The sequence below is a fragment of the Sceloporus undulatus genome, chromosome 5 (genome assembly GCF_019175285.1).
Source record: "Sceloporus undulatus isolate JIND9_A2432 ecotype Alabama chromosome 5, SceUnd_v1.1, whole genome shotgun sequence".
Taxonomy (NCBI): Eukaryota; Metazoa; Chordata; class Lepidosauria; order Squamata; family Phrynosomatidae; genus Sceloporus; species Sceloporus undulatus.
In genome coordinates, this window is record NC_056526.1 from 40,630,512 (window position 1) to 40,645,755 (window position 15,244).

At 39.7% G+C, this 15,244-nt stretch overlaps 1 protein-coding gene across 1 annotated transcript in view; it reads left to right on the top strand.

Annotated features, from left to right (window-relative positions):
- GRIN2B (glutamate ionotropic receptor NMDA type subunit 2B) overlaps positions 1-15,244 on the top strand; it is a 336,121-nt gene that overhangs the window by 278,752 nt on the left and 42,125 nt on the right. The window contains exons 5-7 of the mRNA XM_042470225.1: positions 12,022-12,230; positions 12,771-12,942; positions 13,619-13,772. Coding sequence (XP_042326159.1) covers positions 12,022-12,230; positions 12,771-12,942; positions 13,619-13,772 — 535 coding nt within the window. The remainder of the gene's footprint in view (positions 1-12,021; positions 12,231-12,770; positions 12,943-13,618; positions 13,773-15,244) is intronic.

The following is a 15,244-nucleotide window of genomic DNA, read 5'->3' on the forward strand; positions in this document are numbered from 1 at the left end:
TATACTGAATGCGGAAAGGGAGGGGGAGCCAGTGAAGGGATGCCAACACAGGAGAGATGTGGTCAGAGCAGTGGGTGGAAGTGATAATGCGTGCAGCTGAATACTGAACAGAGATTAAAGGACAGAGGTGAGAAAGAGGAAGCCCAGCCAGGAGGACATTACAGAAATCATCGTGAGACCACTAGGGCATGGACCAGGATCTTGGCAGTAAAGGCGGAGAGATATGGTTGGATTTCCTTTAGTGGTTTCTGTCCTTACTTACTTTACAAAAATAATCTAAAAGTAAAAATGTTTTCTTTTATTATCCCTTCTCCTCCCTTCCTCCCTCCCTCCCTTGTTCACAGGTGATGTAGTAGAACTGTTTTTGACATCTGTTCTCTTTGGTCTGTGATTCAAAGACATAGGTCCAAAACACACTGCAGCAATAATCCAGTTTGAGACCACTTTAACTGCCCTGGCTCAGTGCTAGGGAATTCCAGGAATTGTAATTTATTGTGGCATCAGAGCTCTCTGACAGAAAAGACTAAATGTCTGACAAAACTACTGTTCCCAGAATTCCCTAGCATTGACCAGGGTAGTTAAAGCAGTCTCAGACTGGATTATTTCTGCAGTGTGTTTTGGACTGTAGTCAGTCACGGCTTCTAGAACAGGCCAGAAAATGTCTGTTAGTTAACTGGTGCCTTTGACTATGGGGTGGTTAGTGGGTCTCAGATAATTTTTGTGTACAGCAACCACATTCATTACTCTTCCCATCAATATTAGCATCCTCTGAGATCATTTTTCTGCAGAAAACATGTTTTACAATGTGTGTGTAAGCCTTCAAGTTGCGTGTCGACTTATGGTGACATCATTATTTTCATGGAGTTTTCTTAGGCAAGGAATACTCAAAGGTAGTTTTGCCATTCCCTTCCTATAACCTACATCACTTAGTAGCCATTGCTGGTCTCCCTCCCAAGAACTAACCAGGGTTCACCCCACTTAGCTTCCAGGATCAAAGGGGATCTGGTGCCTTGAAGGTGAGTGAGAGATGAGAAAGCTCAGCAAAAAGATAAAAAAGTGAAAGAAGAAAATATAAAAGGAGGAAAATTATTAGACAACTAATTACATGTCTAAACATGTACTTTATGTGTAGACAAAAGCATACTGTATAATGAAAATTCAAGATCTTTGGAGATGGATTTTTAAAAGTAACATAGTAGAAACAAACTCTGTTATGAATACTGCGTGTAAAACATGAAGCCCAACCTTTCTGGTTCATTTCTGATTTGGGTGTATCATTTTGCTCTTCAGTTGGGTGTTTGTTCTAGCCGAAGCCTGATTCACTACTGCTAAGTATACTCCTCTGCACTTCAGTCCTCTGAGATACTTTTCTTTCTTTCTTTCTTTCTTTCTTTCTTTCTAAAAAATCCATTTTTATTTCCTTTGAAGGCAGTCACAGGAGACTTGCACTTCCTCTGTATTTACACATATAAACAGGCTGAGCATAAGATGGAAGTTCATAACAGTACTGTTCCTCATCAGATGTCCTTTGGAATTCCCAGCATTATAACATTGTTTTTTTCACAGAAAACAAGTCACACTCAAACTGTTTTCCTGGTCCCCGCAAAGACCCTGTGCTTTCTTTAAGGGGAGAAGGAAATGGAAATTCTGAAACATAATGGAAGAAATAGACATTTTCTTGCTGTTAACTGCCTTCATGTTGAACCCCACTCATGGCGACCCTGTAGATGAAACATCTCACAGACTCTCTGTCCTCCACTGCTCTGCTTAGGTCCTGTAAATCCATACCTGTGTCCTCCCTAATACAATCTATCCATCTAATGTACAGCCTTCCTCTCTTTTTACTTCCCTCCACCTTTCCTAGCATTCCCAGGAATAAATAGTTATTTCACTGAAATATCAAAAGGTAAACAAAAAAGTTTAGGATATGAATATAAAATGTGTGTGTGTGTGTGTGTTTGTGTGTGCACACACACACACAGAGGTTTACAACAATACATCAATAAAATTCATTATTACTTATTAATATCAATTATTAAATGCATCTGTCTTCTGTTTGAATGAAGAATCAGATGTTTACCATTTTATCCCCTTTGATAAATGATTTATTTCTTATGGACCTTGTTCCCTACTGCTACTTATAGTTTGTGTAGTGTTAATTTTAATAATTGATTATTTTAGTGGTCTATTATATTTGTTACATACTTTTGCGTGTGTGCGCGCGCACACGCACACATTTTATATTCATAATAGAAACTTTGAATTCATCTTCCTGCAATTTTACTCCATTCATAACAGAAGCAGCTCAGCAGATATCCATCCATTGACATTTGTCATATCCAAGCAAAATCTGGCTGAACCAATTTTTTCTCTTTATGCAATCCCACAAACCTTCACCTTCAGAGTCACTGGGCTGTCAAACAAAAGTCATCTAGACTGATCTCAAAAACATTCTATAGTATAGTGGCAAGATTTGAAGTGCAGGTCCTCACCAGGATTGTCTCTGTAGCAACACCTCCACAAAATGCTCCAAAGTGCAGGTAACTGTATTAATTTAAAATAATTTATATCAGTTTTCATCTGTACCACAAAGAAGTCTTTTGTGAAGCCATTCCTTATCACTTTGGATAATATAGAGAATAGCTCATAAAAATACAGAGAGCCAACTTGGTGTAGTGGTCTGTGCCTAGGACTTGGAGATTGGAGTTTGATTCTTCACTTGACTATAGAAACCCACTGAGTGACTTTGGTAGAGTCACAAACTCTCAGCCCCAGAAAACCCTGTGATAGAGTCACCTTAGAGATACCATAATCAAATCGCCCTTTCACCTCTATGACCCTTCACTGTACTATATCACTGACTACAATGCTGTGTAGACCTACCCACTTATCTACATGTCTACCTGTTTGATGTAAGGACTCTGCAGCCAGGTTAATGTCCCAGAATTTACACCCAGAAGTTGACAATTCACAGAAATTGACAACATACAGTTCACAGAATTTATACCTGTTCCCACCTTCAATTTAATGTGCTGATCCATGTGCTCCAAGATGGGTCACAGTGTCTTGTCCTCACCTCTGTTTATCAGGCCAAAAGCTTACTGTCTACATCTGTTGTCCTGTAAGGTCTATACTTGTGATGAGTAACCCTGATGGCACCAGATTTCTCAGTGAATTCTACATACATGTATGTACATGGAATTGTTCATATTTGGTCCTATACATAAAGATTTGGCCAAACTCTTGTCAGGTCACTCAACCGTATGCCTTCACGTGGCATGGCAGTGAAGACAGTAATGCAACAAAGCCAGATTTTATAACCCTCTTCTGCATTTTTCAGACATGGCCAAATTTTCAACTTTAGTGTTTTGTATTAGACTAAGAAAAGAGATATATGGGAACAGAGAAGACCACTAGCTCCAGCTCCATAATTAATTCATTGCTTGAATTAATATTGAGCTCTACTTTGTAATTAGTTCAGGTACCTATGCAAAGTCCAAATGAATAATGGATCAGGTCTGATGATGTGCTGATGGTATCTCAGTGCAGCAGAGCGTTCAGGCCTCAGAGCAAGCTATGACCTGAAGTAAGAGGCTCAGGCCCTTACTGATCTTGCTCTCCACCATTTCCTAATACTTCTTGTAGATCCCAGTTTAATAATTGATGGCTCCCAAGATACATCTTTGTTCCCATCATGTCCAATCTGACTTATTTTAGAAACAGGAGTTCTCAGAGATGTGGGGTGTTCTTATTTTGCTTGATAAGACTAATACTATTTGGGAAGCCAAGAATCTGTTCCACTGAGTATATTTTATAATATTTATTATGTGTTCTCCATCACAGACAATGAATAGCTTATCACAATTTTTCCTTGACCAGATTTTCAGGGAAGTTGGGTTTGGTTACACTTGCTGGTTTACAACCCCTCCCTTCTCAGAATCTAAGTGTTAGTAGTCTGTTATCTAGCAAAGGAGTGAGTACCCAATTTTAGAGATAAATGTCATGCATTACTTGTCTATATCCATTTATCAAGTATTGGAGGTCTGATCTGGTCACTGAAGTGGATGTGGGAGGAGGCTTCGGTTTTAGAAAGATGCAGCATGAGTGTGAAATTTCTCCCATTCCTCATTCACTTTCACCTGACGCCAATATAGGAGTTTCAGGGGCTGGCAAGATGCACAAGCAGATTTAACCATATGGGCCATGCTGTTTTAAGACTTTGTGTGCTTTAATGCCATCAATGTCAAATAGTGGTGAACCCACTAAAGTCATTATTTATTTTGCTATCTTTTATGCTACACTGTGTTTTTTCTCCTGTATTAAACAGTGTTTCATTCAACAAGGTTTGGTTTAAACTTTACATCTGCAAAGAGAATGGGCAAGCACACATTCTGTGTACACCCTCCAACATTCCACAGATGAAAACTGGACACATGTGGCTGAGCAAAAATAGAATGTGGTTAAAAGGACCAGGCAACAAGAGGGCAAAACTTATTAAAGAGGAAGAACATGAATAACTACTTCAAGAAAACTACTAGAGTTAGCCCTCCACATTCATGGTTTCTCTTTTGTGGATTTGATATTTGTGAGTGGTTTGAGCATTGGACTATGACTCTGGACAACAGAGTTCAAATCCCAGCTGGGCCATGAAAGCCATTGGATGACCTTGGTCAAGTCACACACTCTCAGCTTCAGGGGAAGACAATGGCAAGCCTCCTCTGAACAAATCTTGCCAAGAAAATCCCATGATAGGTTTGCCTTAGGGTCGCCATAAGTCAGAAATGCCTTGAAGGCACACAACCACAACAACAACAGCTGCTTCTTCTTGACTAACTCAGATGCCTCACTCCCCCTCCGTTCTGTGTCCTGCCAATAGCACCAGCCTGTCAAGCCTTTTCCCATCTTGCCAGCATGATGCCTTATTGAGATTTTAGTTCCCTTCCTAGCACATTGTCCTCCTCACCACACACATCTTTCTCCCAATCCTCCTCTCAGTCATCTATCCTTCCAACAGCACAAGCCCATCACTTCTTTTCCCATATTGCCAGTACAATGGCCATAACCAGCCCATCACTCACTTTTCAGTTTACCAACATGACGCCTCAAACAGATTTTAAACCCCTTCCTAGACCATTTACCTCCTCATCCCACTCTGCTTCCTCCCAAACCTTTTCATCTCAGCCTCCTGTCCTTCCAGTAGCACCAGCCCATGCAGTGATGGTGAACATTTTAGAGGCCGAGTGCCCAAACTGCAATGCAAACACCACTTATTTACTGCAAAGTGCTGTGTCTCTCTGGCTTTCTAATAACGAACTCTGGCAAACTCTGTGCTGAGGCGATGGCACATGTGCCCACAGAGAGGGCTCTGAGTGCCACAGGTTCACCATCACTGGATGAGGTATCATGGTGACAACAAAGAAAAAGGCGGGCCCAAGCGGCACTGATGAGGGGTTTGGGGGGGGGGGGGGGGGGGGGGTATTCTAGGAGTCTGTAACATGCATGGGTGTGCTTATGATAATTGTGGGCTTTCCACTTTCATGGGGGTCCTTCACCTGAATTTCCATGAATGTGAAGTGCCAACCGCCAACCATATAAAGAATTTATGTACAGTACTGAGTTTATGAAAGCCTGTAAAAATTAAAAACTCAGACAAGGTGACTGAGAAAGGCAAGACCCTGCTTCTGGTTACACAATTGTGTGCAAGCTACTTTTGACTTAAATTCACTTTGCAGCAATGGAAGTATGTAAGAACGAAGAGTGAAAGTGGGAGGAGTTGAGATAAACTAGGACATTTTAAAAGCAGGTGACAAAGTGAATCAACAGAAGACTAACTGGGACTGTCCCTGTAAAACAGGAACAGTTGGAAAGTATGTCTGTGTAAGAAACTACAGTATTTACAATGCTTAATTGCATAGTCTCATAATAATGGGCCTTGTTTATTTATTTGTTTTGTGGATGGCTGGAGTCATCATAGGTGCTCACAGTATCAGTAATATAAAAAATATGTTAATGGATATATGCATAAATAAAACAAAATCAGTTCAGCTACAGTAGGAGCAGACATCTGGTGTTTTCTTTGCCTGCCAAGTTGGAATTCAACAATCTCCCCTTTGCTCAGATTTGTTTCAGGGGTCCAGTGAGCCTCTATAAGACAACAATAGTAACAGATGTTGAAAAATTGTGCTTGCAAGCAGTTTAAATTGCTTCACATGGTTTGGCGTGTGTATTGTGGTCCCATTCAAACGCACCTGGGAGTTCTAAAGCAGTAAGCACTCATTTTGAGGGAATGGGGGGTGGGGGACAGATGATGAGTCTTGGCACCAGTAACTTACACATAGCACCAGTAACTTAAGTGTAGGGGGCTGAGTCTATCTATCCCAGCAAATTGCAGAATTTCACAAGCAAGCCTTGAAGGCAATAACTTTCTCCCACTATAGCTGTCTAATAACTGGTACTTAGTGGCATGTTGCCTCTCCATCTGGATGATCCATATAAGTGGATAATTAACAGATACTGATAGTGTCATCTCCTGCATTTTTGCCTAATCCTGTTTTAAAGGCATCTAAGCTGGAGGCTCATCATGACCTCTTGTGGCATTGAATTCCATGCATTTGTGGGGAGAAGCCCTGAATCTGTATCACAGGCTGGCCTCAAGTTCTAGTATAATGAGGATCTTCAAGTTTCATACTCAGTATCCAAGATTGTCCAAACATGTAATATGGGATTCACTTCTGAAATACTGTTTCTTACTATATATGTATGTAGTGGGCATGCTTTTGGTGCAGCCAAAGGTCCTGATTTGTCAGCTGAAGGCCACTCATTCACAGAATGAAGCAGTAATGGCAGTAAAAGAATCAAGCAGTAAAAGCAGTAATTTACACGGGTATAGTTTGCTTATGTATATGAAACCACACAATACAGCCTAGGAAGGCAATAAAGAAAATGATTAATAAAATTTAAACCCTCTTGTGTGCCCTACTCATGAAAATTCTGCTATCCTACAAAGGAAACCATGTGACCTGTCTTCAGAAATATTTGTAAAGTTGCTTACCAAAAGACATCAAGAATAATGACAGAGCATTTCATTTATGACCCGTGCAGCCCTTATCCCTTCTGTTCCACTCTATCTTGTCCATTTTGCTAAACATAGAAGCTTTTAAAGTGTACCTTCTTAACCTTCTCTGGCTAATTAGGTTGGAGGGCAGGATTTCAGCTCTTGCAGAAGGCATGCAAACTGAGCAATAAGGAAAGCCATAATTAATGACAACTTAACAATATGGTAAGAGCTGAGTAAATTCCAGATGGGGAAAAAAATTTCGGGGAAGTGATTATTTTACTTATTTTACTTAAAGAGTGAGTGGGAATAATGACGTTAAGTTCTTGCACATTGAACAGCTATTCTATTTAGGTCTATATCTATACTATTTTGCTAATTTTTAGTGCCCCTTAATAACTGTCACCTGTTCTGCAGGTGTATGGTGAAAAAGCAAGACTTTGCTGTTGAAACTTTGCTGTTGAACTTGTGGCTTGTGAAGGAGCACTTTTCATGTTAATTAATTCTGCATGTGAAGCATCTACCAATATTAATCTTCCTTGACCAACATGATTAATTAATTATCCTAAGTACAGTATTTGTAAACACATTTTCTACATACAGTATTTGTCTTCACCTGTGGCATAATGACCCTTTTATAATGCATTGCTCTGGTAGTAGAGGGAGAGGCTGAATCTGCACTGCAGAAATGGTCTAGCTTGATATGTCTTTAATTGTCATGGCTTCATCCTGTGGAATCCTGGGATTTGTAGTTCGTTGTGGCAACAGAGATCTGACAGAGAAAGCTAAATATCTCACAAAAATACAAATCTCAGAATTTCATGGCAGTTAAAGTGGTGTCAAACTACTTTAATTCTACAGTACAGACTCAGTCAGAATCTGCACTGTAGATAAGAGATAATGCAGATAAGAGACATAAAAATAGCAGAGAAGCTGCCAACAGGGTCTTCTTACTTAAAAAGTTTCTATTAGGGATTATGAAGCATAACATGAGTGATTGAACAGGGTACCCAACTTGACTCAGTTGGTGAATCCAATTGCTTAGGTTGACTTTCTTCTTATGATCAATTTTATGTTTTTCAGATAAATACAAAGAGGCCATTGAGAGGATAGGAGCAAAATGAATTAATTTTACAAATGGTTCATTTTAGATCCAAGTTCTTTGACACACCCAGTTTTAATCCATGCTCAGAAGTCTTTTTCAGGAAGTGCTGAATTGCAATCTGGGTATGTTGAACAATTAAAACACTACTTGTGGAAGTCCTCAAAACAATCTGCTTGCTTTGACTTAGCATGTGAACACGGTTGTGAAAATCTGCCTTCAGTCCAAATTGGAACCAAGAGCTTTAAGTAAAAAGCCTGTTCAATACTGGCAGGAAATTTCCTTTGCCATATTTATATAAATTACCAGGTAGAGAGCACAGACTACATTTGTATGACTATTTCAGTTGCTATTCCAGCTTGAAGGAGAGGTGGAGCTGCTTATGTGTCTGACTGGCTTTTATGCTGTTGGTGAAAGGAGACTATTTGTGTAAGGGAATACCTTACCCTGTCATGTAAAAAGTACAGTTGCTGGCATAATCCAGAGATTTTGGGCAATTGACTCAAAGTCATATTTAGTTCCAGAGTTCTGATGTGGGATGATTCAGAACCAGTGATTTGCTTAGCAATTTATTTAAGGGGAGAACCTCTCACTTGGATATAGTAATCTGCAAAGGCTGCTTATGAGAAAGTTAGAGCTACCTACAGCATTTTTTGTAATACCTGTCACATGACCCTAACTCCGCCAAATGCTCAATGTCTCTGCCACACAAAATCACACATCCTTAGGGAAGGTCACTGATGCTTGCACATTATTATTTTTTCTTGAAATAAAGTGTTCACTGTTAGATTTTCTCAATAATAATAAAAAACCCAGCTACTACAAAAATGAAATTAAAGTTTTAAAGGAGAAATAAATGTTTAATGGTGGTGCTTGATATTAAATTTGGAACACCAGGAAGTCCTTGATTGTACAAAGTACCCTGTGACACCTAAAAAGGTTCTAATAAATGCTTTTGTTTAGTGATTCTGGAACGTCAAATATAGTAGCAATGAAAGGGTAAACTGACAGCCACAAGGAAATGAAGCCCACAAAGCAGGTATGGAGTGAGCAGCCAAAACAGCCTCTCACTTCTATAGTCCCTGCTGTCACTTTGCATTCACTGAAACCCTACCAGGTAAAGGTGGGAGAACTACATCCACACAGAACAGAGAAGTTTGTTTTAGATCCGTTCAGCTGGTTTCCTCTTGGTTCATGTTTATAAAACCTCAGTAGTAATAGAATGTCAGAGATGGAGTGTCAGTGGTAATGCATAAGATACAAAAGCAAGGAATCTGATTTCTAATAACTTCATAGATGGATTATTTTGGAGTTTCGGGTGTCATATTACACCTCAAGATACATATTCTATGGACTACTCATGTCACATTGTAAATGTATCAGAACTAAATTCAAAGAAATTATTCTTGATGACTATAACTAGTACTAATTGAATTATTTATTTATTTACTACATTTTATCCCTCCTTTCCACTAACACATAGCACTAAAGAAGCTAAAAACATCATTAAAACAGTTTAAATTAATGGAACTGTTAAAGGCATTAAAGGGGGCCCTTGGCATCCACTGGAGTTGGTTCCAGGATCCCTTCATGGATATCAAAATCCATGCATACTCAAGTCCCATTCAATACAATGACATAATAAAATGCTATCCCTTATATAAAACAGCAACATCAGGTTTGCATTTGGAAATTTTATTTTTTTTTTAAATATTTTCCAGCTGTGGACGGTTGAATCAGTGGATAAATAATCTGTGGATAAGGAGGTCCAACTATATAATACTCGGAACAGTTTGAAAAGCCAAATTGAAAATTAAAAATGGAAAAGATACATGATCACAACTTTCCTAAAAAGAAGAGTGGAAGCTAATCACAATGGAGGCACATCTGGGAGCAGTGAAGGAGAAAACCCAATTCAGTGTACTTGTCATGGGCCTTTGTTGGCAATGGCAAAGAGGGCCTTCAAAAATCTTTGCAGCTGGACAGTTCAGAGTGAGGGAAGTGAATAGCTAGGCTTCAAGCTATTTAGGGATTTAAAATTTAAAAGGTACATCCCAAATTGCTCCTATTAAAAAAAAAATCAACCAGTACAGACCTTGCAGTATTACAGTAATGTCATCTTGCTTCTGAGCAGGCCAGTTGCAACATTTTGCACCAATGGAAGCTTCCAGACAGTTTTCAAGGATAGTTCCATTTAGAGTACTTCACAGTTGCTTGTGGTGTAATTTGTGGTTTTCCTTTGCAGTTACTTGTGGTGTAACTAAAGAGTAGATAACTGTTGCCAATATGAAAAGCCCTCCTGTACCAGATTTACATTTTCCCAGGAATCTTGGGTATTAATGGAAAAGAAGGTTTATTTTTTCATATGTCAATTCAAAAAAGTAAGTTTATCTGAGCTTCCTTGCTGGAAGATTTTTATGTTTCAGAACATTGCAAAGCACACACACATATAAATAATTTTATAGCAGAATCTACAAATGAGTTATTATTAAGATGCAGATGTAACAGCTCATACTGATCTAAAATACTGGATGCATAATTTTCACAATATTAACTACATTAGGTAATAGTCCTTGCTGTTCTGGTCTTTATATAAGAGTAGAGGTACAATTTGTTAACATTCTTCTGAAAAACTAACTGCATCTTGATGGGTGTACAGTACTTGTACTATAGATGGATGCAGCCTTGTTTCTGAATGGCTAGGTGGCTGCGGTGGCTAAAAGTGCATTTATTCAGCTTGTCTGTCAGCTGTCACTGTTCTTCTAGAGAAGCTGGGTCTGTCTTATTTGCCCATCTGTCCTGTCAATTTCAGGTCAGATTATTGCACTCTACATGGAGATATCTTTGAAAACAGTTTGAAGACTTCCATGGGTTCAAAATGTGCCTGTATCCTGGATCATATTATTCTGATCTCATTTAAATCTTCTTTGCTTACATATTGTTTAACCAGAATTTCTCAAGAATCAGTTGCTCTCACATGAACCTGCTGTAGCACTGAGATCTCTTTTAGAGACCTGTTCTAAGATCTCCTGGTATCAGATGTGTTGCAAGTAATAAGAGCCTTTTTTGCCTCATGAAAAAATTTCACCTGGCCTCTTGACTGCCTGCCTTTTGACAGACAGCCAAGGTGTTTCTGTTTCAGAAGGTTTTCCTTGGATGCTGTTTTTAAATTAAGTTCTAACTGCTGTTTGTCAGAGATTGGTGGGTAATTTTTAGAGCACTGGATTATAGTTTTTGATTATGTCTTCTTATTTGGATTATTATTAGCGTGCCTTGAACACCAACAATATAAACCAGGGATGGTCAATGTTTCATCTGTGGGCTGCTCAGTAAGGCCCTCTGAGAACCTTTTTTAACCTCTAGCCTCCCAGCAACCCTCAATTTTTTTTTCTAAGAATGTCCCTGCATGCCCTATGAAGTGTGGGGTAATTTTTACAAACCTCTCTTCCCCATGGACAGTTTAAGGATCAGGAGACTCTTTTGTTTCAAAAGCAGGAAGCAGACAGGGATTCTGGCTTACTTCTGGTTTATTTCCTTCATTTCAGAAAAAAAATTTAAAAATTGGAAGTAGGGGAGAATTTGTAGTATGGCCCTTCAAGGTCCTGTTGGGGGCCACAGTGTATCCCTGGCAATTGCCAAACCCTAATAGAAACTGAGGGTACAAATGCAAACAATAAAGTCTAGTTGCATAATACATACATTTAAAAATCAGTAAGTAGCATATTATTCTAGTTTTAGATGCTACTTTTGACACTTCAGCCAAATTTAGGTGATCCTTTTAATTTGAGAGAATTAAAGAATTTGAGATTATAAACTGAGAGAATGGTTTGAGTAACAGTCTTTCTTTATTTTATTATTGTTTCAGGTGGGATGGTGGAAGGACAAGCGTCTCAAGATGAAGTATTACGTGTGGCCACGTTCAGAACTGTACCCTAACTGTGAGGAGCGTGAAGATGACCATCTTAGTATAGTGACCCTAGAAGAGGCTCCATTTGTAATTGTGGAAAATGTGGATCCACTAAGTGGTACCTGCATGAGGAACACTGTCCCGTGCCAGAAACGAATTGTGTCAGAGTAGGTGCCAATTACTCCTGCTCATTCCTCTTAGCATATTTCTACATTATATTCATCACTGGCGAAGTCAACTGGATTGTTTCAGGCTTGCTATGTTGTCATTTGTCACTAGCACAATGTTCAAATCATCTTGGCTTATTCTGTTCACTATTGAGAATTAAGAGCATCAAGTGGGCTTTTTGGATAGAAATATAATAAGGAAAGAAAGAGGTAGTTATGAAAAGAAACTGGGGACTAAAATGGTTCTAAATCAGTTCTAAATTTTTCAAGCAATTTTTTTGTTGAAAATTAATACTTTCATCTTATAAAATGACTGTGTTCTGTATTTTTGCTTACTATTTCTGCCAAGAAAACTGGATAAACCTTAACTTTAGAAGAACCGAAACTGGAAATTATTTCATGATCAAGAATCATATGGAATTTCCTTCTCTATAAAACTCCTCCTTTGTAAATACTGCATTATGAAATATATAAACCATGTGTTTTTCTTTTTTTAATTGGAATGTTTCTATTTAATTATGTATTGTTCTGATTGTTTAGGAACAAGACAGATGAGGAGACTGCCTATATAAAAAAATGTTGCAAAGGATTTTGTATTGATATTCTTAAGAAAATCTCAAAGTTTGTGAAGTTCACGTATGACCTTTACTTGGTAACAAATGGTAAACATGGGAAGAAGGTCAATGGGACATGGAATGGAATGATAGGCGAGGTAAGCCATGAATGGGTGTACTTGTACAATTGATTCATCACCAAAGTGATTCTATTTCTAATTTTACAGTTGGTTGATTCTTGCCTTTGCATGAGAAATTAACTGAACTGAACAATCAAAATCTTCATATCAGAGAACTCATATTTGAATTCCATCAAGCAGATTTGTGAGATTGCATTATACTTTAAAAGAAGACAGAATGTATGTAAAAGAAAAAAGAACAGGAATTGTAATGTCCTATGTGCCATTGTCTTAGATATAGATATTTTTCATATGCAGTCCCCTCCCCCCGTTTTCACAGACTTGAAGTCCGTGTTCTCAATTATTCACAGAGGGGCAAGCCCCATTGGCTTGAATGGCACGTGAGCCCGTGGCCATTCAAGCCAGTGGGGCTTGAATATATGCAAATTCTGTTTTCGCAGGGTGGTGGTGATCCGGAATGGATCCCTGCGAAAACGGAAGGGCAACTGTACACAGATATGTATAAATGCACAGCTATCTCATGTGTTACCATGCTGTATTGGATGGTACAATTATGTTACCATAATTTGTTGCAGAGCATCCCTTTTTCTTCAAGAATTTCCAGCTCCTTATGCTACCAGTATGGAAAGATTGAGATGGTGAATGGAGTAATTGACTAGACTACTGACATCATATTTATTTATCTGTACCTTAGGTGGTTGCCAAACGTGCCTACATGGCAGTGGGATCCCTCACCATAAATGCAGAGCGATCAGAAGTTGTTGACTTTTCTGTGCCCTTCATTGAGACAGGCATCAGTGTAATGGTGTCGCGAAGCAATGGAACTGTCTCACCTTCTGCCTTCTTAGGTAAAGAGCATAATGGCTTTGTTTTAGACAGAATGGCAGGGAAAATATTTCATAAAAGGCAGACAGAATGTTTGTAGTTATTTTCTAAATTAATAAGCAAACAGCATAGACACATGCTCCAATAAAAAAGCTTATGTGCTCTGTCTTTCTAGCATAAACTATGTTATAGTTTAGGGTGGTGAGGGAGCTGACGCAAGTGTCTCCTGCGCTGAATCCTTTACGTAACCCAACGACGGCCTGCTGCGATGCGTTTAATAACTTCTTTGTAGATAAAATCTCTCAGATAAGAGACGACTTAGACGCCAATATTTCAACAGAAACCATAGATGAGGTGTCCAGCGACTCTGTCGATGAAGTTATTCTTGATCAGCTGCAATCTGTGAGTACTGATGACGTGGACAAGCTCCTTGGTAGGGTGAGGAAAACAACCTGCCCTCTCAACCCTTGCCCATCATGGCTGGCCATCCGGGGGGGATGCATTGAGGAAGTTCCTTATGGATATCATCAATGCGTCCTTCAGAGAAGGACATATTCCATCTTATTTGAAGGAAGCGGCTGTTAGGCCACTTCTGAAAAAACCTTCCTTTGACCCCCTGGATATTAATAATTACAGGCCAGTCTCTTTATTACCATTTTTGAGCAAGGTGATCGAGAGGGCGGTTGCTCTTCAACTCCAAGCTGTCTTGGATGAAACCAATTTTCTAGACCCATTTCAAACTGACTTCAGGACAGGCTTTGGGGTTGAGACTGCCATGGTTGCCTTGACCGACGATCTGTGTCTGTGCATCAACAGGGGCAGTGCAACCCTGTTGGTGCTTTTAGACCTCTCAGCGGCTTTCGACACGATATATCATGGCATCCTCTTGGACCGCCTGAAGGGGTTAGGTATCGGAGGCATTGCATTGCAGTGGTTCTGGTCCTTCCTCTTGGGCAGATCCCAGAGAGTGCTGCTCGGGGACAGCTGCTCCAGTAAAAGGGAGCTCACCTGTGGGGTTCCACAGAGTGCTATACTGTCCCTGATGTTATTCAACATCTATATGAAGGCGCTGGGTGAGATTATTCGGAGTTATGGAGCTGGGTGTTATCAGTACGCTGATGACACCCAGATCTATTTCTCCGTGTCTCGTTCATCGGCCTTGAATTCTAATGGCATCTCCTCTCTCAATGAATGTCTCCAAGCAGTAATGTGCTGGATGAGGGAAAACAGATTGAAACTGAATCCGGACAAGACAGAGGTGCTCACGGTAGCGGCCCCGAAACCAAGAATTGGGTTGCAACCTCCAGTCCTGGACGGGGTCACACTCTCCTCTAGTGACTGTGTTCGCAGTCTGGGGGTGCTCCTTGACTCGTCGCTCCTGATGACAAATCAGGTAAATGCGACAGTCAAGAGCGCCTGTTATCAGCTTCGGTGATATGCCAACTGCGCCCTTTTCTGGAAGTAAGGGATCTCGAGACTGTTGTACACGCGCTGG